This window comes from Paramisgurnus dabryanus, chromosome 5, assembly GCF_030506205.2.
Source record: "Paramisgurnus dabryanus chromosome 5, PD_genome_1.1, whole genome shotgun sequence".
Lineage (NCBI taxonomy): Eukaryota > Metazoa > Chordata > Actinopteri > Cypriniformes > Cobitidae > Paramisgurnus > Paramisgurnus dabryanus.
Genome location: NC_133341.1, coordinates 47,250,824 through 47,274,225, shown reverse-complemented (window position 1 = coordinate 47,274,225; position 23,402 = coordinate 47,250,824). Strand labels below are relative to the sequence as shown.

Sequence of the window (23,402 nt, the reverse complement as noted above, 5' to 3'; positions counted from 1 at the left end):
TGAGAAACTGATCAAACACCAACACACATATATAATAAAACATAATATTCATCACCATTCTCTACAAACATTTTGTAAGTTTCAGCATGCTAAACATCCTCATTATTTTGATTAAAATCAAGCTACCAAAATGCATTGTGTCAGTATGACGTCAAAATGAGGGAAAAGACATATGGTACTAGGTACTAGGGTTGTTGCGGTGACAGGATTTTCTCAGTGGTCAATCAGCGCGTTAATCATGTGCATATATAAGCCCCTCCCACCCAGTGATACCGTTACCAATGGGTGGGATGGGCTTATAAATGCGCATGCAGGCATGCGCTTTTTACTTTCAGTTTTGAATTAGAGGCAATATATGGATCCACATGCAATACGAGTGCAACAGCTGTTTTAATTAAGCAAATTAAACAAAATATATTTGAAACTTTACCAGTATAGATATGCTAGCTTAATAGTGAGTACTAGAAGCCATCCTATTTGTTTATAATCATAGTGATAAAGTTAGGTGTAATATTACATGTGATTCTGACATGATGTTACTACATGCATCGTGCTCCTCCCTCTCCGCTCGTCTCAGGTAAATACTTTTCCCAGCAGAGCCGGTCGGCGTCACGCGTTCATGTGTTTTGTGGGTGTGGCTTTAGAAGAAACACAGAAGGGAGGGGTGGAGTGAATGGAAATAATTAGCTGTGTTTAAAACAGTCGTGAGAGGTCTACAGACCCTCGATTTTTATACTCTCTTTTTCAGAGTAACGACATTTTACTTATGTATTGGTATATTGGACAGCTTAAACTAATTTGGAAAAAAAGTGTTTTAGACTTTTTTTAGACTTAAAGGTATTGCGGAGGATTTTCTTTTTCCGGGTGGATCATCAAGACTATTTTCCTCCTAGTTGTCAATCAGGAGTGTTGTGCAATTGCATTTTTTAAAAACGTGGAGAAGGCGGTTCTTTTCTAAAATTCAAGAAAATCCTCTGCTTCACCTTAAAACCTGCCTACTCTGCCTTTAAACATTACAATAAAAAAATCAAAACGACAGTGGAAGATGGTGACGTGGTTGGCAAGTAATTTAACCGGTGAGAGGCTGAAACCCCAGTATCACTGGTTATACCATATCTCGCAACAAGCCTAGTAGGTACCCAGAAGATACCAGAAAATGTATGTTTTAAATAAAATGACCCATATTATAAGTAGACAAAGAAAATAATAAAAATCCAGTTTGTGACACAAAACAACTAGTATACGGTTACTAAGCCTGTCAGAAGAAAGAATATAGATTTGAAGCAACATCACACTGAGCGAGAAGAGTTTTACATTTTTTTAGACTAAAGGCCAGATTTACAAAACGGGGCAAAGAAGCGTAAGAGCTTAATTCCAAAAAAGCGCCAATCAGAGTGGTAATATCTGCGAGTTATTTACTAAATAGGTGCAAATTAAATAACACAGTTTCATTTCCATAATGATCAACGCAATCTAAGAAGAGCAGCACAAATTAGTTCAGGGTAACAAATAAGCAGAGCTCATTTTCCTCAGGTGCGAGTGATCTACTAACGCCTGATGCGCTTCAGTTCAGCACCACAGACATCGCAGATGATAATGCGGGGTGTGAAATCCCAGCTAACAAAGCCATAATACACTGAAAAGTACAAAAAAATGAAGGTTTACAAGAACTTTTGTGTGACATCTCCTAGTGCAGGGCTCAACGCAAATTTTTTATACTGGCCCAGTCGGGCCAGTGGTTCAGGTTTTCACTTGCCCTGCCAAAATTTTCACTGGCCCCAATAAAAAATGTCAGTGTCACATATTTAAAAATAATAATTCAAAAATCAAATATAATTGTATACATATACAACAGACATGTTCCAACAGAAAAAGGCTCCCAACATTTCTGCTTTACATGTAAACTGACAGCAAACTGTGCAAAATACTGCATTGTTTCTTTCGTCGTGTTTTACCCAAGCAAATGTCTGCTTCCAAGATGTTAAATAATATACATTGATGAAAATATATTTTAGTAACTGAGGATGAAGCACTGGCCCGATCGGGCAAGTGACAATTCTTTTTACTGGCCCGAACGTCTCTCACGCTTGCCCCGGGCAGGCTTTTATATTGAGCCCTGTAGTGATTCCTTTTTTTATTCCTCCAGCAAATAAAACAATAAAATGGCTTGGAAAACAATATTTTTGAATAATATGTTCCTCTGGCATTCCAAAAAAACGCCACCAATTATCCAAATCACAATTTAATCTGGCCAATAAACAGTCATTTTTAAAAGCCATATCTTAAGTAACAGAGAAACTCTGTGATATTGGTCAATGTCACAATAAGTGAAAACCAGTGCACAAAGAGTGCTCTGACCTCAGATTGTGCAAGGGCCCATCCAAGCTTTCAAAGCCCATCTCGTAGGTGCTGTCTGAACTAACAGAGGAGGGTGAAACAGAGCGCTGACTGCCCTCCATCTGCAGATCCAGTTTCCCTGCGGTCTCATCCTCTGAGTTATCCTCAGACACAGAGCCCACTATGAAATGAGAGTGCAGCGCAGCAACAGCTGGGGGCTTCTCCGCTAAATCCTGCTCTGCCATTGGTAGGTCACGCTGGCAGGACGCAAGCACTACAGCAGGAGAGAGATAAACCATCATTAATCATTAGTATCAAAGATTTGACTTATTAAATTTAATTTTGTAACGTTAAACATCGCTGTTGGTACTTTATGTATATCACTTGGCACTTCATACACAGTACTTTATTATAACACTGAAATGACTAACATCATCCATGCACCATGGAATTCACACACACATACTCCAAACCATCAAGTCAGTGTGTCACCATCAAATACCACTGTACATTCATTTGATCGTCCGTTATACATTTAAATAACTATATATTTAAATAACCATGTCTTGGGATTTAGCTATCTGAATTGATTATTATGCCTTGATTTAGCAACCAACCTGCAGTTCTGAAACAAGAAATAAAACTTATCCAACCGGACAGACCAGATTAGCGAGTGTGAGGGGATATGCATACACCATAGACCCTCTACCATGTGAATTACTTCTAAAATGTAAATCTTACATTGTAAACTACTTCTTTTGATAGTAAATCGCGGGTCCCTTGATCAATAGGATAATCACTCTGTACAACATTTGAACTGCATGTCGGGACTTCGGAGAAGCCATTTGGTTAGTTTAGTATAGCAAACGTGCTAACGTATTATAGCATCAGAAAACGTCATGTCATCTTATTTATGAAGGTTCTTCAAGTCTGTGTTGACGTTTTTTTTAATCCATCCAATGAGTACACTGTACGCTAATATTTAGGCGGCATATACATGCATTTTGGTAGATGCTAGCTGAATGTACTCACCGTGCGAAAGAAGTCCGCAAGCAATTCTGATGCGTATAAACGGACGTTTAAATATCAACTGAATGAATTTCCTTCTAATTCAATAACATCCCCCCGTCGGTGATGACTAGCAGGCTATATAACACCAGACTGGTACTGTCGCTGTAATTCCAACCTCTCTGACAGCAACATCACGGTGGTGTGATGCGAACGGAGGTTACTTCTGGACGTCGTCCTTTGACCTCATCGATGCAACAACTCGCGCTGCCTCGGCGGACCAATCACATCGAGCGTTTTCGGAAGGGGCGGGGGCTTCCATGCAAATAAGACTAAAGGTGTGCCCAATGAATCGACGGTTAGTTTGTCGCACGTGTTTGCTGTCATAGTGCACTCAGCCACAATTATTATTTTTATTAAAAGTTTGTCAAGTTCTTGAAGCAAGTCCCTGTAGCTTGTGGCTTTAGAAGTTACAATTAGAACTTGTCAGTGTCAGTCTGGGATTTTTTTATTGGCTACAAAAGAGCTTTTGAAACCAGGTTCAGAACTACAAGCTGATGTAACTTATGCTGCGTTCCAGGCAGGTTTTTAAACCCGTGAGTTACGACTTAAAAACCACGACTCACGACCCTATGCGTTCCAGGCAGCCTGTAACTCGTGTTTTTACAACCTTCTACCGGTGAAAGTGCACTGGAACAGCAGTCAAACCCGTGACTTCCCACCCGTGAACTCGTACTAGATCGATGTACTCCCAGTTCAGAGTCGTGAGTCGTGGTTTTGAAGTCGTGAGTTACGGGTTACAGGTTGCCTGGAACGCAGCATTAGTTTCCTGGAGTGACTGACTCAGAAAACCACTGTGCCAAGGTTTGTAGGATTTAAGAGGTAATGTTAAAGTAAGATATGTGGTCTCGTGTTAGGGATTCTTTTTTTATAAAATATGTATCTTGACTTAGTAAGTCCAACATAATTTAAACCCCTTTATTTTCATTGGCACTCTACATGCAGTAGATATCTTGCTGTACTTTAGAACAAGTTTCTGATTTGCATGCAAATGTGCTAATTTGATCATGATGTTTCAAAAGTACCAACCTTGACCTTTCTTGCCAAACTGTGGTCTAGACACTGAGGCCTGATCCAGATATTGAGTAAATAATTTCATTGGACATCAGCTTACATTGTGCAACAGCATATTATATTCCCAACAAATATTCTTCCCATTAATTGCCTGAGAAATTTGATGTTGCTCTATATACGTTTAATTTTAAGATTGCATACCAAATAATGACATATAAAGTATGATAGAACATTTAATATAATATTTAAATTATTTTATATACCCAAAACATGCAATGCAGTGACTGTGAATCAGAAATCGATTTATAATATAATCTAGAGTAACTTTTAAACATTTTAAGTAATTCAGAAGGTACATACAGTATGCAACCCAACATAGTCTTATGAGTCTGTTATCTGTTTAGTGTTGTCATCTTTAACAATGGTGAATCAAGGTTGGAATGCCCTGAATTGTTCAAACTAATGAATGACTTAAATTGATAATTATGTGATGGTAAGTAAGAGGCAGAATTTTGTTAAATTATTTGTTAAATTTGTTTAAAGCAACACTATGTAGTTTTTCGACCTTAAAATAATGTCTCTTAAATTAATTCAGTGGTAGAACAACTCATAACCAGTCGCGTGATAAAGTTGAGAAAAGTTTAACTTTATGCAAATAATGAGCGGCTTTCTGGAGTGACTACCAATGAAGCAGTGGAGTTCACGTCATACATCTCTCGTCTCTTACTGGAGGACGTTACTCATTGTTTATGACAACCAGATTTAGAAAGAAAGAGACGAGCGACACACCGATATGCTTGCTTGTAATGTGAATGCGGCTTTTTTTCAGAGCACACAGACCCGCTACCTACAGACCCACGGGCTATCTTACCTGCTCCTGCTCCATTGACATGGTTTCCAATAGAGCTTTTTTTGCCCAGCTTTAGTTTCCAAATGACTTTCTGAACTCACTTTCCCCTGCCCACGGCAAAATGTCTGTAAATTTAACAGTAAAATACTGTATAAATGCTACAGAATAAAACCTTATTTCACAAAACGTGTAATAACCCTAGAATTTACTAGGGTAAAAACTGTAATTTGTTTTACAGATTAAGACCTTAAATTTAGCATTTAAAACATTTGAAAATACAGTTAATTGCAGTAAAATGTACTGTAATTTATTTAATTGATTTAGTAATTTTTTAATTTATTTAAAACTGTAATTTGTTTTACAGAGTACTGGCGCTTTAATATGCTATATCCAGTAAAATAAAAGCTTAGGGACATTTTTCTTATTTTTTGTATATTGAATGTCTAATTACTATGGAGTCTGTGCGCTCCTGGAAAAATATTAACACCAAAGATAGCACAAATACAGACTTTTCTAAAATGGAGGCTGCCATCATGATCAGGGGTAATATTTGTAATATTATTAAGACTGTATTTACAAAAAAATTATAAAAATATGTCAGATCCGCAAGTTATCAACATAACACCACAGACACTAATAAAGTAAAACACGTGAAATAGTCAGAAATGTAAGTAAATTTAAGATAATTAATAAGAAAGAATATACTCAACATGCCCCTCAGATGAATCAGCACCTGTAATGACCTTTACATGAAGTAGGCCAAATAGATTTCCACTTTTTCTTAAAGGGGCAATATTCATTGGTTTAACACCACACAGACATGAATTTGGGGTACACACCTTGGCCTTTTTATATTCCACAATATGTATTTATGTATGTACTTAAACAATGTAATAAAATTGTAGCCTTTAAAATGCTGCCTGCATGTAAAATTAAGAAGTGGCTTGATATATGAAGATATATTCAATCATTTTGTGTTGTTGATCGGAGGTGACGGGTCTTCAATGCGCAAATATAAAAGCACTGAGTCAGAGACATAGCCTACCAGTATCTTTACAATGGGAAAGTAAGACGAGTGTTTTAACATGGAATTTACCAACACTTTTTAACTTTTCAGGGGCTGGTGTAAAATGTCACAACTGTCACTCTGGTGTGAGTTTTCTTTTTAAACGACAATTTTTTATGGATTTGTTTATGGCGACACTACAAATGTTTTGTAGAGATTTACTGCGTTTGTATTAGCTGCACAAATTATGTCGGTCTTACTGGATTTCATAATAAAAATTAAACAGCTAGTCAAAACCGCACACTTGTGTCCTTCGCAATAGACTACCATTAGCTTTAGTGGCTCACCGGAAGTCTTAAACAAGAAAGCTCAAAGATGGCGGCACCCACATTTACGTCAAGAAACAGGTGGATATTTTCACTTTTAACACCTTTTAATTGCATTACTATTGTAGTTTTCAAATATGGGATTAGTTATCACAAAGGCACTTTCTTTTTATATTTCAAACAGAATTCCATTTTGCTGTCTATGAAGGCTGTCCGAATGCGTTTCTCTGAGCCACTAGCGTAATACAAACACACAACTACACCAGCTTCAATATATCACCGTTTAATAAGAACAAAAGCCTGTATGGGCCCTATTTTTAACAATCTAAGTGCAATGTGCAATAAACCAATAAGAGTCTCATCTCTCATCCCCTTTAAAAGACAGTTGCGCTGGCGCCATCTAGAATTCCTATTTTGGCAGAATTTGTAAACTAAAAAACTAAGTGGTGGAAGAAGACTACAGTTTAAGATTGATATAAAAAATTGCATTGTTTTTATTTGTAATAACATTTTTATTTTTTGGAATTAAAACCTTTAAAAGTCGTTTTCTTATGGAAGTAAAAGTAGCAGGCATTTTAATTGCTGTAAATGTATGGATAGCCTACAAGATAAGTGTAATCTCAAAGTATAAAATACAAATATGCAAGACAGTGTTTCTACTATAAAAATACTTTATTTGTAACAAACAGGAGATAAATAATTTACAAACGTGCAGAGAGCCGTTTTAGCACTCGGACAGCGCCGTAGATGTTTTGAAATTTAAGCATAACATAAATACGGTTCTCATCTCATCATATCCACATGTACAAAGTCATCATATATAATAAATCTGTGGGGTAGCATTAAAATTTCAAATTAGATGCAATATTTGCATTTGTTTAATACAAAACATTTAATTACTTACCAGGCTACAGGTAAAGCAGCTCTTTGCGCCTTCTAACGTTCTCATAATAGGTCCTCATTTATGTCCAAGAGACTCAATAATAATCTTTTACATTTTAATCCTTTGATTTTTCATATTTTAAACGTTTGTGTGCTGCTGCGCATCCATGTGTGTGATAAGCAAACGCTCATTGTCGTCCCGTTTATAGTCGCATATTACTAACGCGCTCATTAAATAACCAAAGCAATATAACGGCATAAACTTTAGAGCAGGTTTTAGTTTGTCAGTGGCGTTGTCTATTTTATTTGCCTCAAAATAGCAACGCACCAACAATGTGCCTGAACACACCTTGTTTTCAGACCAGAACGCCCATGGGCGCAAATGTTATCTGGAAAGACTTTTCTTTTTTAGCTGCTCAACCAACACCTCACGTTCAGAATCCTCAACGGTGATGTTAAAGGGTGCCCAGCAAGCTGTAATAAAGTCTTCTCACCAAAGGTGTTTGACTGAGGCAAGCAAGCAGCGGCAGCTCTCATTAATTTGTATGTGTCAGCCTTAAACCGGGTGTTCATTTCCATGATGTGGGTGGGGGAGGGGCGAGGAGACAAAATGCTGTTCAAAATGTGCTATTTATTGCACTACTATTTACAAAATAAACATATTCCTTATTACAATAGCAAACAAGAGTTAAAAAAAACTATATGATTTATTTTATAGGTCAAGTATAGTGATGATTGCAACATAATTTACTCATTAGGAGTAACTGTCTGCCGGTGATTGTTAAAAAGTAAGTGTTAGGATCCTGCCGGAGTCCTGTTTGGTAATTATATCTAGTCTAGTGTGGCAGGGTTCTGACAGTACAATGTTTTGTGTGGGAGAACGTGGTTTTAGTGTTGTCATATTAGACCAGTGGTTCTTAACGTTATTCCTTGAGGCCCATTGCTCTGCACATTTTGTATGTCTCTTTTATCTGACAGACTCAGTTTAGTTCATTGAAATCTCTTCTAATGAGCTGATGATTTGAATCAGGTGTGTTAAATGAGGGAGACATACAAAATGTGCAGGGCAGTGGGCCTCTAGGAATAACGTTAAGAACCACTGTATTAGACCACGTTTTTCCCGTGTCTTGTGACTTTTTCCCCGCTCCCTTGTATGCTCTTGTCATTGTGTGTCGTCATTTTCCCCGCTCCCTTGTTTCCTCTAGTCTTTGTTTTTATGTCTTGTTTAGTCTAGTGTACTGTTTTCATGTGTATATATATTTATATATATTTATATATATTTTATATGGTTTTGCCTTGTTTGTGCTTTGGTTTGCCTGTGTTGTTTTGTGTTTGTTTCACAGGTTCACGTGTGCGTCTCTCACAGGTGTTCCTGCTCTGTGTGATTTCCTCATTGTGTCATCCTCACCTGTAGCTTGTTATCCCCTTATCGGTTTAGTATATATTCCCTGCGTGTTCAGTGTCTCGTTGCAAGTTCGTCTCTGTATGTTCTCGCCAGCTACTAGTTTTGCTAGTTTCTAGTTCTATCTTGTTGTGTACTTTTGAGAACTCCCGTCTGTTTATTAACTGTTTCCCACCCTTTATCTGTGCCCTCTAGTGATGGGCAGTCCGGCTCTTTCCATTGGTACGGCTCTTTCGGCTCAAGCTCCGGCTCTACATTTTAGTGATGGCAGTCCGGCTCTTTTCATAGATTCGGCTCTTCTGGCTCGGCTCCCTTAGAAGAGCCGGCTCCCCTGCATGCGTCTGAAGAATCGGCTCTGCTCGTTCGCTACAAAGAATCAGCTCTTAGAGCCGGCGTTCGCGAACGACCCATCACTAGTGCCCTCTGCCACCCAGGATTTACATCTGAAACTCTGAGATTGCTGGCGGCTTCAAGAACTGTTTGTCGTCTGTCTGTATTAAGGACTGCTAACTCCATTTGCCTGCTTTTAAGACTGCTTTTTCCAGCTGTAGCGGCGGATGCTCATCGCGGTTTTGCCCCTGTCCAGCAGGGCGGTTATTCACCTCTGGAGCTGTCCAGTTCCTCCTGTCAGCACCTCTAACACTCTCACTCTCTCTGCCCGCCGCAGGATTCCCCTCCTCAGCTGCTTCGGGTGCTTGTTGCGGGGCTGATTGCGAATCCCCTTTCTGTGTCGTGTTGGATTTATTGTTGTAAGATACTCTCTCCCACCGTTCGTTTGTCTGGCCGGAGCCCGAACGTGTGTGGCTCTTCTCCCCAGTGCCTGTGTGTGCTCCCCGCCTCAGCCGTCTGCCTCGGAGTGGCCTTTGCGCCCAGACGTCCTACTGTCCGTTTACACCCATTATTGTTTAAATAAAGTTTTCTGTTATCCGCACTAGGATCCATTGCCTGTTTTCTTCAGCCTAACAGTAAGCCACAGAAGAGAAACGTGACTCCACACAGGGGAGGTAGCGGGATCAATGCCTGCATTATCCATGCACGTTTTGTATATGCATGCTCACATCAGACAGACCTTGCTTGGTATAAAATACAGACCATTATGGTTTTAGTGCTGGGACCCCTTCCCGGCCTGAGGAAACTCTTTCTTGTTCTTCAAACATGGTCTCGCAGGCCTCGGGGTGAAAGACATGTCGACTCTCAGCTTTGGTGACCCGCCCGTGGTTGAGCCATCGATCGCCAGACATCTTAACCCTGTCCAGGGTGGGCTGCTCGCTCCCCCGAAGCCGGTCTTGCCCAACAAAATGGACCATTTTTCTGCCTCAGTTCTCCAGGCCTCTTATAAGTCCTTGGTCTTGGCTGTCAGGACCCTTATTGTTACCTCGCGAATTTGGGGAAACAGCTGGACAAAGGGACCCCCAAGCTGACCTTGTGGCAGGAGATTCTCACAGTTAATGACCTTGTTCTCTGTAATGCTTGACAGGCCTTCTAATCTTGCAGGCATTCAATGGCACAAAAACACAATAAAACAAACAAATCTAATTAATTAGTTTCAAAGAGAGCACATCTTTCTGCAGAGAGGTAACCCCTCTCTGAACCATGCATGTCGCCCCTTTTTTGTCCACTAGATTGTGCCATTGCATCACAAAGGAGACAACCAGGGGCTTGCGAGGTAAACTGCGGTTATCCGGCATGGTGGGGACTCTTGTGAGTTACGAGCCAGCCTTGCGGACTGTACCGGCACCCGATTGGTCATGCGAACAATTATGCAGGGCTACAGACTGCAGTTTGTCATGAAACCCCCACTTTTCAATAGTGTTCTCTACTCTTACCTGAAGGAGAGCTCACATTCTGAAAAAGGAAGTTTCCTATCTCTTAATAAAGGGAGCGATTTCCTAGTCTCAAATCATCGAGCTATGTCTCAGATTTATTACAGCCACATACTCCAGTAAGATCTCTTAGGTCGGCTGATCATTCGCTCTTGGTCGTTCCTAGAATTAGGCAAAAAAGTAGGGGGGATCGAGCTTTTGCGGTGGCAGCCCCAGAACTATGGAATAGTTTACCACTAAATGTAAGGCAGGCCCAAATACTTTCCATTTTTTAATAAAATCTTAACACTTATTTTATAGTATAGCATTTAACTCAGTTTGAGACTCCCTTTTGGAGATCAAAAGTTTGCCCTTCGGTTCACACCAGTCAATCTAAAAGATGCTTTTTTCCACATAAGCGTTTTTCCGACACACAGGAAGTTTCTGCTTTTCGCATATCAAGACATATGTTACGAATTCACAGTTCTTCCTTTTGGTCCCTCTCTCTCTCTCTCTGCACCTTGGACCTTTTGTCTGTAAGCAGAGGCAGCCCTGGCTCCTCTAAGAATGTCAGGTATGTGGATTTTGAGCAGTCTATGTTCAGCACACACAAATTATTTGGAGTTCCTTACCATATGAAAAGCTCCGCCCCCACCGCACATACCTGGGGCCCTTATTTATAAAACTGTACGTAGGATCCTTACTAAAAGCCTCGTTTTGTGCGTACACACGATTGGCCATGGCTACCATTGAGGACACCGAGGTCATGTCCTCTGTCGTTTTCCTTGAAGTTTCGTTTAATTTTGATGTGAAAATAGCCGACGAGACAATTATCCTTGCATCTATGGACCGTCACGTGACACATACTTGCAGATACCGCTGCCATCTCAAAACGAAAGTAGTCGGCTAGCGGAGTGTTTTCTAAACTAATTTAAGAACGCAACGTAGTGTCTCGCTCGCACATCTCACGTAAACTTCAATAAGTTACCCACAAGTCCATTGTTCAAAATAAAGTTGACGCCATGTGATTTTCTGCCTGTGATTTTCATTCAAATGACCAAAAAATGAAAAGGCTGCAACAAACTAAATTATTATTTGGAAAGCCAGCAGAAGATGAGCAGACAAGAGAAGGAGGGAAGGTAATAAAGTTAATGGTTATGCAGCAAATAGCCTACCAATGAGATTCAAACTCATTCAAACCTACACTACTGTTCAATAGTTTAGGATCGCTTGACTAAAATGTTAACTATGATCTTAAACACCATTTAATCGGAAGGTGTATGGTTAAATGCTGGAAATTACTTTTGTAGACAAAAATATACCTGTGCCAAACATATACATTTTTTGTTATAAGAAAACAAAATTGTTATTTTTGAAATAGAGGACTTAAACTGAATGTTTAAGGAAAATCAGCCAATAAGAGCCCAGATTATATATGAACTTCTATACTCTTTTAACGTGTATGGTTTTGCAATTTCTAGGCAAATGGTGACTGCACTTCAGATGATAAAATGTAACAGATTTTATTTATTTTGGATGCTTTTAGTCACCAACATTATTCTCACAGACACAGTTACATTTGTGCTATGCCGTAGTTTGGACGAGTTTATTATTATTCTGTAATATGGAAAAAATATAAATAAAGAAAGAGTGTGTGACCCCAAACTTTTGACTGGTGGTGTAGTGTATCCTACTGGAATGCTGAAATCCATGGCTAGCTAATCTGCACAATTTTGGCTGGATCGGACAACGGATCGAGGACCAAAAACATGACCGATCCAATTCCAATATGTGCATTAGCCATGGTTGTTACTGACAAGCGATTAAAAGGACAAAGTATTATAAAAACATCTTAAACGTTTTATGCACTATAGTCAAAGTCTTTTAACTCTTTCCCCGCCATTGACGAGTTTTTCCGTCTTGCCACAATACCGCTATTATCCACTAGGTGGCGGCCTTCCGCAACTTTTTAAACCCGGAAGTATTGCCCTATGGCAAGCTGCTGCATGTCCGTGTCTGTTTTAAAGATCGCTCTGAATGGGATCTCTATGAAAAGTCCGTCACAAAAATGGAATTATCTCTGCTTTTTGCTCAAAATGTGGTGTTTTTGCAGAAACCTACCCATATTCAAAAGCTGATTGCAAAAGAACCACTAAAGGTAGGATGAAACCGGTTTTTTTGTTTGAAAGCAGAGGGTCTGTTCTTTCATTTGGTATATTGTATGTTTATATATTTGAAGAAGAACATTTTCTGGAAGACATTAAACTTTTGTGAAAATCATGAAAAACGCTGGCGCTGGCTGGCAACTTTTTTTTTTTAAACGCTGGCGGTGAAAGAGTTAATACACTCAAAGGCTTAATGTGAAGGAACAAACGCACAATTATAAGATATTTTAGTTCACAGAAACACTAGCTTACTCGCAAACTGGGTTAATCCACTGGTGAAGTGGACGGATGAAGCACGTCATTCACACACGCACATACAAGCTAACTGTAGGCTTTATTAAAGATCTGATTTTATAAAGTCTCAGAAAGCTGAAAGTGGGATCGGGACATCCCTAGTTTTTATTACCTTAGATTGAGACGTTTTTAATTAGATACACCGTGGGTCCCCTTACATGGACGTCAGCATCATGTTTCTACAGAAGCCGTGAATGGACAAACTGCTCTACAGAGCACGTTTCATACCTTGTTGTTTTTCTTCTTCGTTGGTGTTATTGGAGGCGGCTGCCACAGCTCCCATTGTCGCGCTGAAAACCCACAAAGAAGAGGAAGCAGGAGTACTAGAAGTAGTCATCGTAATTGTAGTACAGTTTATTAGAAGCTATATTTAACTTATTAGAAGAAGAGAAGTGAAATTGGATCGAATAGAGTACCCCGCGTATTGTGTTATGCAAGACAGATCGTGTCAAGGTTTGGTGCGGATAAACCCAAGCGCAGACAGCAGATGAACACATATACTTTATTAAACAAAAACAGAAAAACAAAACCCACGAGGGGGCAAAACAGGACAGGATGAACACAACACTAAACTGACACTAAACTTGACACGATATACATACACTAAACTGCACAAAAAAAAGACAAAGTTAACACTTCGCATGAATGCTCTCTTAATATAAACTCACATGAAAAAGGACAGGAACCAGGAGGAAACTAAATGCACGTGTACAGAACATAAAACACAAGCCGTGTGTCTCAATCAGCTCCCTTGTTCAGTAGTCAGGGCACTGATCAGGGAGTCAGCCATTTTAAGGGCTGTCTCAATCGCAAAATCCGTTCAGTGCACTGGAACATTCGTTCCCTAAAAATTCCCACAATGCAACGCAAAAACCAGTGAGCATCGATGCTCCCTATGTTCCCTAACCGGAAATCACGTGACCTTTTCTGAAGATCGCCAACCGAAATCCAACTCAATAAACTTTATGAAATGTTACAGAACTTTTATAAAAACAAACGTTTGTTTTAGTTGTAAATATAAACACACATTGCTATACAGTAAGGGACCACAATATACTCAATATTTAAAATAATATTTATTTAAAATTGTAAATATATTTATTACATTTAAAATGTAATTATATTCCTCCAATTTTATGCACAGATATGTAAGAGAATAATGACAGCATTTTTCACAATGTACTGTTTTTAAAATTAAGTCAGAGAGATGTTGGTTTTGCCGGTTGTTGATGAGTAACAGCTGTGAGTGATTACAACGCGCTTAAGCAGCCACGTGACAGAAATAATAAAATAAGTGAACATTGTCCCAATGTGAAGTGAGCTAGGGTCCTTACCAGTGCCCGAACCTGTGTACACGATATACTGATTCACGACCTCAGGAGCTAGGGAACGAATTGAGACACACGGAAGGACATTAAATAGGGAAACGTCTCGGTTACGTATGTAACCCTCGTTCCCTGAAGGAAGGGAACGGAGACGTCACGTTGTGACCGACGAATTGGGAACTCGCTTAAAGAGACCAATCTGCTTCGTACTCTACTAAAACGCCAATGAACTTGGCATTGAGATATTTGCATAATGCTGGCGCCGCCCCGCCAGGTGCATATATAAGCCACAGGTGCAAATATGGAAATTAGCTTCATTTCGCTGAGAAAGCCGGAAAGTGTGACCGGCCGATAAACAGCAGGGAGCAGCCCTGTGGCGACAGGACGTGACGTCTCCGTTCCCTTACTCGCCACTCCCGTAAGGGGAATTAGCTCAGCATGCGAGAGGTAGCGTGATAGATGCCCGCATTCTTCACGTGAGTGTGATTTGGTGCTCATTTCTTTGACGTGACTGACCGGGCCATCACAGTATGCGTGCATTCCCTGTGGTAGCGTTTGCGGCTCACAGTTGCAGAAAAGGGCTTTGATAGGTCTTGCTCATGTATTTTGCCAACTTGTCCTAGCCTCTGTCTGCAGTATGGCACCTGAACATATGCACGAAAGTATCCCATATGTATATTTTTTTCGCAAAAAAAGACAGAGCACAAGCTTAACTTTCTGAGATCAATTGTTTGCTATTCAAATTGTACATCAACGGTCGTACTCCTGTCGTAATCCGATAGGTTTAAATGCACTTCTATGGTTTGCTCTTAGACATCCCTATTCTGTACAGGTCACCACTGGAGCCTGGCTGTGTAAGAACATCGAAAGCCGGGCTCGTCCGGGATTTGAACCCGGGACCTCTCGCACCCGAAGCGAGTCATACCCCTAGACCAACGAGCCGAGCGCTGCAATCTGCCTTCCAACTTCCACATGCAAAGCAGCAGTCAGTTGGACATGAGGGGAATTGGCTTGAATGGTAGAGCGTTCGCTTGATGTGAAAGACTCGGCCGTCGCAGTACATGTGCATTCCCTATAGGAGCTTTTGAGGCCCACCAGCTACAGAAAAGTTTTTCTCATTGGGTCCTGCTCATACATTTGGCCACAAAGAGCCAGCAGTTCCTCAGTTTGGCAGCTGAGCACACACATGAAAGTCTTCCATACGTATATTCATTCACAACCAGCTGGAGGTTTACATTCGAAGGGTGTTAAGTTGCAATTTAGTATGGGAAACATTCTCTTTCAACATCCATTTGTCTTCCCGTCATTTCTGGTAAGTTTATTATTACATTTTATTTTAAGATCGTAAATATGACCTGTGTTTTTCCTTTGGCTTGTACACATGAGCCGTGTATTTCCTGTGGCCTGTTCTTTGGCCCAAGCGTAGATTTTTCGTTCATTTGAAGGTTTAATACATGCTTAATTTGTTTTGGTGAATTGTACTTGTATTTACTGAAATTTGACACCTTGTATACCGTTGGCCCAATGTGACTGTCAAAAGAATGAAGTGCTAATGTGGCTTAAATTACCTCATATTTAGTTTACAGTGCGAGCGCTCTGGTTAAAAAATGGTGGAGGGGGGGGGGGGGTCATACTGGGGGGAAAAACACTGGCCGCCCGGACATGGTTTTGCTTGGAAAGCCCAAAAGTCCATCAGGTCCCACCAAGACTTGAACTCAGGTCGCTGGATTCAGAGTCCAAAGTGCTAACCATTACACCATGGAACCCTGCTGTGGTTGGCGCCTGGCCCACTGGGTGACGGAGAAAAGGTCACTCCGTTTGGGTCATATAGGAAAAACAGCTCTCAGAAAGGGGCTTGCAATGCCAAAACCCGGGATCGAACCAGGGACCTTTAGCTCTTCAGTCTAACGCTCTCCCAACTGAGCTCCCCTGCAAGAATTTCCCAGAAATTCACAACGAGCAGCAGAAAGCGGCAGAAAAGGTGTCTTGGCCAGTACGGGGATCTAACCCGCAACCTTGGCGTTATTAGCACCACGTTCTAACCAACTGAGCTAACCGGTCACGTGGCCGCACGCTGTCTGGCCAAGGTTTGTGCTAGTGCTGTAGCATTAAGTGGCAAATCTGAAAACGGGCTCGTCCGGGATTTGAACCTCACGCACCCAAAGCGAAAATAGTACCCCTAGGCTAACAAGTCAAGCGCCGCAAAAGGCTCCGGCAAGGGGAATTAGCTCAAATGGTAGAGCGCTTGCTGCGCAAAGGAAGGGGCCCAATCTTTGCGCCCCCGCACGCAAGCGAAAAAGACGCAAAAAGCGGGTATGCGGCGCCAGATTTCACCTGCAACAATATTCTGGATATTTTCCTCTGCGTTATGTTATGTTACAGTAGTTTTAGTTATATTTGAAACAAGTCACCCTCCGCGGGCTGGACTCGAACCCGTGGTCTGCGTGACGAAGTATCCAACAAATCCTTACAAAAAATGTACTGTAGTAAAACCATGGTTACCACAAAATAAACATGGTTTTGCTAATAGTAAACAATACACCAAAGAGCATGGTTTCTACACTTTTACAAAAAAAACATGGTTAATTTAACCGCGCAACTATTTAGTTATCTATATGGCATGTCATTATATTGATTGATATTTATTATTTTGTGTATATTTTTTTTTTTAAAGAACATTACCTGTTTATATAAAAATGAATAAAAACCATACTACACTTTTACCACAAAAATATGGTTAATTTAATTATGCCTATTATCTATGATCATTATATTGGTTGATATTAATAATTTTGTGTATATTATTATTTAAAAGAACATTACCTGTTTATGTTTATATAAACATTTATAAAAAGCATGGTTACTACACTTTTACCACAAAAAACATGGTTCATTTAACTGTGCCTCTTTTAGTTATGTACTATGACATATCATTATATTGATTGATATTCATTATTTTGTGTATATTATTTTTTATAAAATATTACGTGTTTATAAGGTAATGAAAGTAAGGTAAATTTGTATGTTTTTTATGTTTATATAAAAATGTTTCTTTAAAGACGTGTTTTTGTGTGGCATATGATTTGATTGATATGATTTTTCGGATTTATTTATCAGATCCACAGACACTTCAGATGTAATTTTTTTAATTAAAATAAATACACACAAATATTGAAATGATCACACACACACGCACAAATGTGTACAATATATACAGGAAAGATGTTATTTATTGAGGTGGTGGAGTTTGACATCTTTCTTGCTGGCGCTGCTCTGCCAACCATTCCTCTAAAGATTTGCCATTTGAGGCACGCAAACAAAATGTGGCATTACCATATCGGCTATGGCCAAACTCTTTCGTTTTGGGCTGCCCACATTTGCTGCACGTGTTAAAAGTAACCCCTCGCACATACTTCCTCTTCTGGACACCACTTTCATTCTCCACAGCCCGTCGGCGCCTGTTCCTTTGGGTGTAACGGGACAAAGGAGCAGCAGACGCCGGAGCAGGGGGAGCTGGGACTGCACTGGATGTCGAAGCACCAGAAGGTGGAATCACCACTGACACAGTCATGTCTGGATTAAAGACTACTGTGCCAAACGACAACCCCGGTGCTAAAATGTGCTGCATAACTCCTGATGCTGTGGGGGCAGGTGCGATGGGAAACTCCCTGGTGGCAGCAGCTGGCTTTCGACCTGGTCGCAGAAGAGGAGCCTGTCCTCCACGATTTGGTGGAAGGAAAAATTGATGTTTTGGGCCTGATGTTGATGGTACTTCATTCAATTTTTCCCTCGGTGGAGGCAGGTGTGTATCAGCCACAGCAATTGGGTTAGATGGAGTCAGACCCTGACCGAGGACGCCCATTTCCAGTCTATTCTTCCACTTACGAAACCTGAAAAAAGAAATTTTTATTATATATATATGTGTGTTAGTATTCAGTTAATTTGAAGCGAATGATGTGCCTTGCTTACCACTGAGTGAGTGTCCTATGGTTTATCTCAAACAGCTGGATCGTTGTTTCATCCATCAGGGTTGGATTGTTAACCACCAACTCTCGGATGTGGTGGTAATCTGAAATAACTTTAGACCACCTGGGGATGCAAACTCCATCTTTCTTGGTTGACGACTTGTGTAAAGCACAAAGCTTCATACAAATGGTGTTAACCAAGCGGTTGGCATCGGGCCACTGCGCTGGACCCCCAGGATGTCCAATCAGACACCGTTTTACACTCTCCACACCTGGTGTGACTCCAGACCGCTTTGGTGCCTTATAGCGCCCATGTGTCAGCTGAGGCTGATGTCGAGGCTGATAGTTGACCCGCTGTTTGTCGAAATCTAGGAGAGCTTTCCACAGCTGGATGGCCTCTGTCACCTGCTGGTCAGTAAGGTAAGGAGCCTCACGAAGACCCACCAGGAAACCAGCCAAATCCAGGACCTTGTCCCACCCAGCGATGCCATCGGGTCCAATGACTGCTCCCTAGTAAATGCAGATTTATGTGAATTTATGTGGAGTAAAACGAGATTAATTATTTTTTTTTTCAATTGGTATCAAGCATTGTTTTTGGTCAATACTAAGAGGGCATTTAAAAACTGTACACAGTCAAAACCTGTCAAAGCAGGAACAAGCAACTAACCCAACAGGGTTGGACGTCCATCAGTTCAATGCATTCAATATTTACATCTTTCAAAATTCTTCTGTCATTTATGCTTTATTACTTGCAAAACACAATGTATTATGTATACTATGTACATTTCTCAAATGCTAACACACTGCTTTTGAAATTGTTATAAACATTTTTAAAAGAATGATGGCAAATTCCATGCATTTCTCCAGTAATTGTTTTAAAAATATAGAGAATTGTAGCAGAAAATGAAATAGTAATCATTCTAAGCTAATTGCAGTTTTACTTGAAAGCCAACCCATGTGTTCTGCTCTAGTCTCATTACCATGATTTACAGTATTAAAAGGGGATATCTTGGAACTTATTTAGCAATTTTGCAATATGGATCAAAAAGACAGGTTGGTAAGGAAAGTAGATTGGTTCAGAGAGGGAGAGTATGTGGAGGAATGCTTGTTAGCAATTAAAAAAAGACCTTAAAGTGTCTTACCTGAGCCTCGTCGGAAATACTGCTTCCAGTGTCAGATGGCTGTGACAGCACTGAATGGGCAGGGGCAAGATGCTGTCGTTCTCCACCAGGAGATGATGATGTGGACGGCTCAGCCAGTAACACATCAGCCATCGATGCTGGGGACTGATGCAAAGGCAAAGATGAGGGGCTGTTTTCAAGATCACGGCAAGGGTCATCCTCATACAGCACTGGAACTGTGATGTCCTCCATGATCTCTTCCTCAAACCCCTCATCTTGCAGGTCCTGATCATCAACTTCCTCCACCAGCCTGTCTTCCTCCTCTGGGTTCTGGAGCACTGGAGTAAGTGTTTTGCCAGTCTGGGTGTAAAGGTACTCCATTCCCAGAAATTCACCTACAAGAATAAAAAAAGTTAGTCATTTGTCTAGTACATTAGTACACTAAATATATAACTTAGTAGAATATTACAAAAGAACAAATTATTGAATTTCTTGCCTGTATATGCTCCAGGAGGGCGATAGCGCTCATCCCAGGGCTTTCCGAAGACAGTTCGGGAAAGCTTGTCCACAGCCTCTTTCATGGCACTGCCATATGTCCGGATGGAGGACGCTCCTTTTATGGCATCTTCCATCCTGTCATCATTCCAGCGCATCAAGCCCTCAAGAAGATAAGCCAAGCCCTCAAGAAGATAAGCCTGAAAATGTGCATCACTGGCACTGGTTCCTAAAAGTCAGATAAACAAAAATGGTTTTATGTGTCACACATGTTCAAGATATGTGCTGCACATGAGGTGCTATGTAATTACATAAACAATTATTGGTATTATAACCAGAGTTACTAGTGACTGGTAAGACAGCTTTGTCAATGCTTATGACATCAGAAAAGACCTGTAATATTACTGTAGAGTGTGACATTTATTAATGTGACATTACTTTAAAGAAATATTTTTAATCCATATGTATGTAATACCTGGAATAAAACGGTTTAGGTGGAGGTGGAATGATTCCAAAGAGGTAGAGCCACGGGCACATCTGTAGCAGCACAGTTCCACACCGCCTTTCTTCAGTGTCCCTGTCTTCGTGTAGAGGGGAAAGTTCTCAGGGTCTTGGATACACTGTACGTGCTTACGCTGTTCTTTCCAAATCTGCTGGATCCGTTCATGGTCCAGCAGAGGAACTCCCAGAGTGTCTTTTCCACTCGCACTGTCAAGCAGATCAACCAGAGATCCAATCAATCTGGTGGTCTCCTCCACACCCCTGGTCCTCCTCCGGCAGTGCAGTGCCAACTCTCTCCGGGTAATGCGGGCACTCAGCGCCTTTCCTGAGATGTGGCCAGCCTTCTTTGCTGCCAGCTCACCCTCCTTTGCACGGTGAAGAGCAGCCACATCATCTGGATCCCACTCAAAGATGCACATGGACAGACGTGCCATGAAGATCCCATAGAGCGGATGAGCCTCTGTCGTGACACCTGCAGCAAATCGCCGCATGAAATGCCAGATGTCAAGGCGCACTTCAAGCTCATCCCACTCCGAAAACATGACATTCACCTGAGACTTGCCATGAAGACTGCAGCAATCTCTGTCCACGTACATCACTTTCGGGGCTGCCTCTCCTGCCTCTCGGTAGCGTTTCATTAGGCCAGCTGCCATAGGGTGCAGTCCATGTACCTCTGCGGCTGTCAGCACAGAGACAAGGACTTGGCCATGTTCGTTTCCTACATTTGTGCACCAGGCAGCTGTTCCTGCAGCAGCACCGGCAAGTTTCTTTGTGACCTATTGCAAAAAATAAAATAATTAAAAACTGTGTACACACACATATCCATATGGCAAATTTCTGGATACAGGGATGTGTTACCTTCTTTGTGGAGTCCATCTTCAGAACACAGCCCAAGACATGTAATTTTGGCTTTGACCTCGTGCAGTCGCCCCAGAACATCCCTGGCGTACACGGCTAACAGCCACTTAGGTTTAGGTAGGGCAGGTAAAGAGGGAGGCTCCGCAAACACAGGTGGTTGCACAAGGAAGGACCTTGTAAATGGTTCACAGGCAGTCAGGTACTGAAGGACACGCTGTGTCCATGCCTCACTGTGTTGTTCCATGAGCTTCTTGTACAGCTGTGTCACGCTGTTGCCCTGTGTCCTCTCCCTCATCATCCTCAGCACCCGGTTGTCACATGAGTATCTAAAAAACAACAGTATAATCATGCAAATGCTTTGTTTGGTAAAAAAAAAATCACAAATTAAAGTGCCTAATAATGAATGATTGTCATTATGAATTACCTGTATGTCAGCAAAGCTGGAAACTGACTGCGGTGGCCCATATCCAGTTGCCCCAAAATGTCCTCGGACCAGGCGGGATGTTTCTTTTTGCAGCGTTTGCACTCCAGATACTCAGTGGCAAGATCATACCAACCGTCGATGTCCAAGACTTTGCGCACGGTACGGTAAAGTCCTGCGGCTGTTAGTTTGTGCTTATCACAGTCTGGTCCAACACAGACAAGAGGAAATCGCCACATCTTGAGCGGCATCCATAAGAAAAGGGGCCGACAGAAGAAGAGGTCAGGTGAGGCGGGCGGCTGAGTGTGAATTAAAGGGACCTGAGGAGGATACCACCAAAGCTTCAGTTGGGACACTAGTTCTGGCTTGCCGGTTCGCGGGTTGGCCTTAAATAGTGTGTTCCGTATCCACTCATGCTGAAAAGGTGGAAGATGATCTTTCCAGTGAACTGGAAGCTCAGCTGGTGGTGGATGATGTGGAAGACCTGGTGCTTTTGCTGTTTCCGCTGATGGAGACGGACCAGAACAGGTCTCTGAGTGAATTAAAACAAAAACAATATAAGGATGAATGTTGCATTTCATAGTAAAATATCACAAAGCAGCCCACAAACAGTCGGCGAAGCAGAATTTTGGACAAGTATTAATAATTATTAGGATTAGATTTAGGAATAACAGTGAGGAAAATGGTACTAGTGTTAAGAAGCAAAGAACCCAGTGTACACTTTATTAATGTAAGATCCCAGCAAGCAATTTTGGCTAAAATAAGGCAGAATTTGGGCTGCTCATGAAAGTCTAACAGATGTCTAACCATAGCACACAAATAGATGATACATATAAAAGAAATGAAAGCAAACACCTTGAACACCTGTTGACTTTGCTTACATAATGGAATATCATACATCTCAAAGTTATTAAGGCAAGAACAGCATGAAAATGTATTCAAGGTTATTTTAGGGTAGAAGTGGATTAATCATAGCTGGACTACATTGGGTTTCGGTTTTTGCTTGCTGGGATAAAATGTTGATGTGTAAATTAGATAGAATGGAGCAAGGATATGAGGCGTGGTGAATTTAGTATAAATGAATGATGCCCACAGACATGAAGCATGCACACAGACACATTAAGGAAAAAATGTTCCTCTAATAATTACAACAATGATCCCAACCATCCTGTCTGCTAAGGTGGAGCTAAAGAGTGAGTGAGAAGTGCAAGCGGTGTGAAGAAGTTATGCAGTGATTGTTTAACAACGGGTACGTTCGGAAACCCAAATACACTGACACCTTTAAACATCCTTACGGTTTCGAAGAAATGCGCTCAAAGCATACATCCAGCTTGAGGCAAGATGTGACATAATTCTGTATTGTAAACAAAAAATTGTTAAAAATGTTGATTATTTAAAAAAAAATGCTTCTGCTTTTGCGTTTTCACAAAAACATTCTTATAATATTTGCATCTGTGTCATATGCCACACCTGTATTTATCTGTGCTTCACATTGTGATGCAGCAAATACCAGTTCCTCATCATCATCTTCAGCAGTGGAAACGGAAGTGCCTGGAGCAGAAATAATAAT

The 23,402-nt window shown here is 40.9% G+C and overlaps 2 protein-coding genes and 2 non-coding genes across 10 annotated transcripts in view; all 4 read right to left on the bottom strand.

The window, feature by feature from the left end:
- Nucleotides 1–3,583, bottom strand: part of acaca (acetyl-CoA carboxylase alpha) — a 56,085-nt gene extending 52,502 nt beyond the window's left edge. For all 7 annotated transcript variants that reach the window (XM_065284510.2, XM_065284512.2, XM_065284513.2 and 4 more), the window contains exons 1-2: nt 3,370–3,583; nt 2,359–2,611 (exon numbers count right to left, since the gene is read on the bottom strand). In XM_065284510.2, the coding sequence (XP_065140582.1) occupies nt 2,359–2,582 (224 nt within the window). In that variant the 5' untranslated portion in view covers nt 2,583–2,611; nt 3,370–3,583. The remainder of the gene's footprint in view (nt 1–2,358; nt 2,612–3,369) is intronic.
- A 12,582-nt stretch (nt 3,584–16,165) lies between these two features.
- trnaq-cug (transfer RNA glutamine (anticodon CUG)) lies at nt 16,166–16,237 on the bottom strand. The gene has a single exon. It is a non-coding gene; the product is annotated as a tRNA-Gln (tRNA).
- Nucleotides 16,238–16,458: 221 nt separating this feature from the next.
- trnai-aau (transfer RNA isoleucine (anticodon AAU)) lies at nt 16,459–16,532 on the bottom strand. Its single transcript has one exon. It is a non-coding gene; the product is annotated as a tRNA-Ile (tRNA).
- A 1,168-nt stretch (nt 16,533–17,700) lies between these two features.
- On the bottom strand, nt 17,701–20,189 carry LOC135774103 (uncharacterized). Its single transcript, XM_065283983.2, has 4 exons — nt 20,054–20,189; nt 19,579–19,952; nt 18,441–18,946; nt 17,701–18,361 (listed from the first exon to the last, which is right to left on the bottom strand). The coding sequence occupies exons 1-4, from the start codon at nt 20,187–20,189 to the stop codon at nt 17,701–17,703; spliced, it is 1,677 nt and encodes a 558-aa protein (XP_065140055.2).
- Between the last annotated feature and the right edge of the window lie 3,213 nt (nt 20,190–23,402).

Excerpts from the sequence above, each read along its gene's own strand:
- LOC135774103 (XM_065283983.2), bottom strand. The coding sequence starts at position 20,189 with ATGGAAGATGCCATAAAAGGAGCGTCCTCCATCCGGACATATGGCAGT. Across the intron at positions 19,953-20,053 it reads CCCTCCTGGAGCATATACAG|GTGAATTTCTGGGAATGGAG; the intron begins GCAAGAAATTCA and ends TTATTCTTGTAG. Across the intron at positions 18,362-18,440 it reads CATAGGACACTCACTCAGTG|GTTTCGTAAGTGGAAGAATA; the intron begins GTAAGCAAGGCA and ends TTCTTTTTTCAG.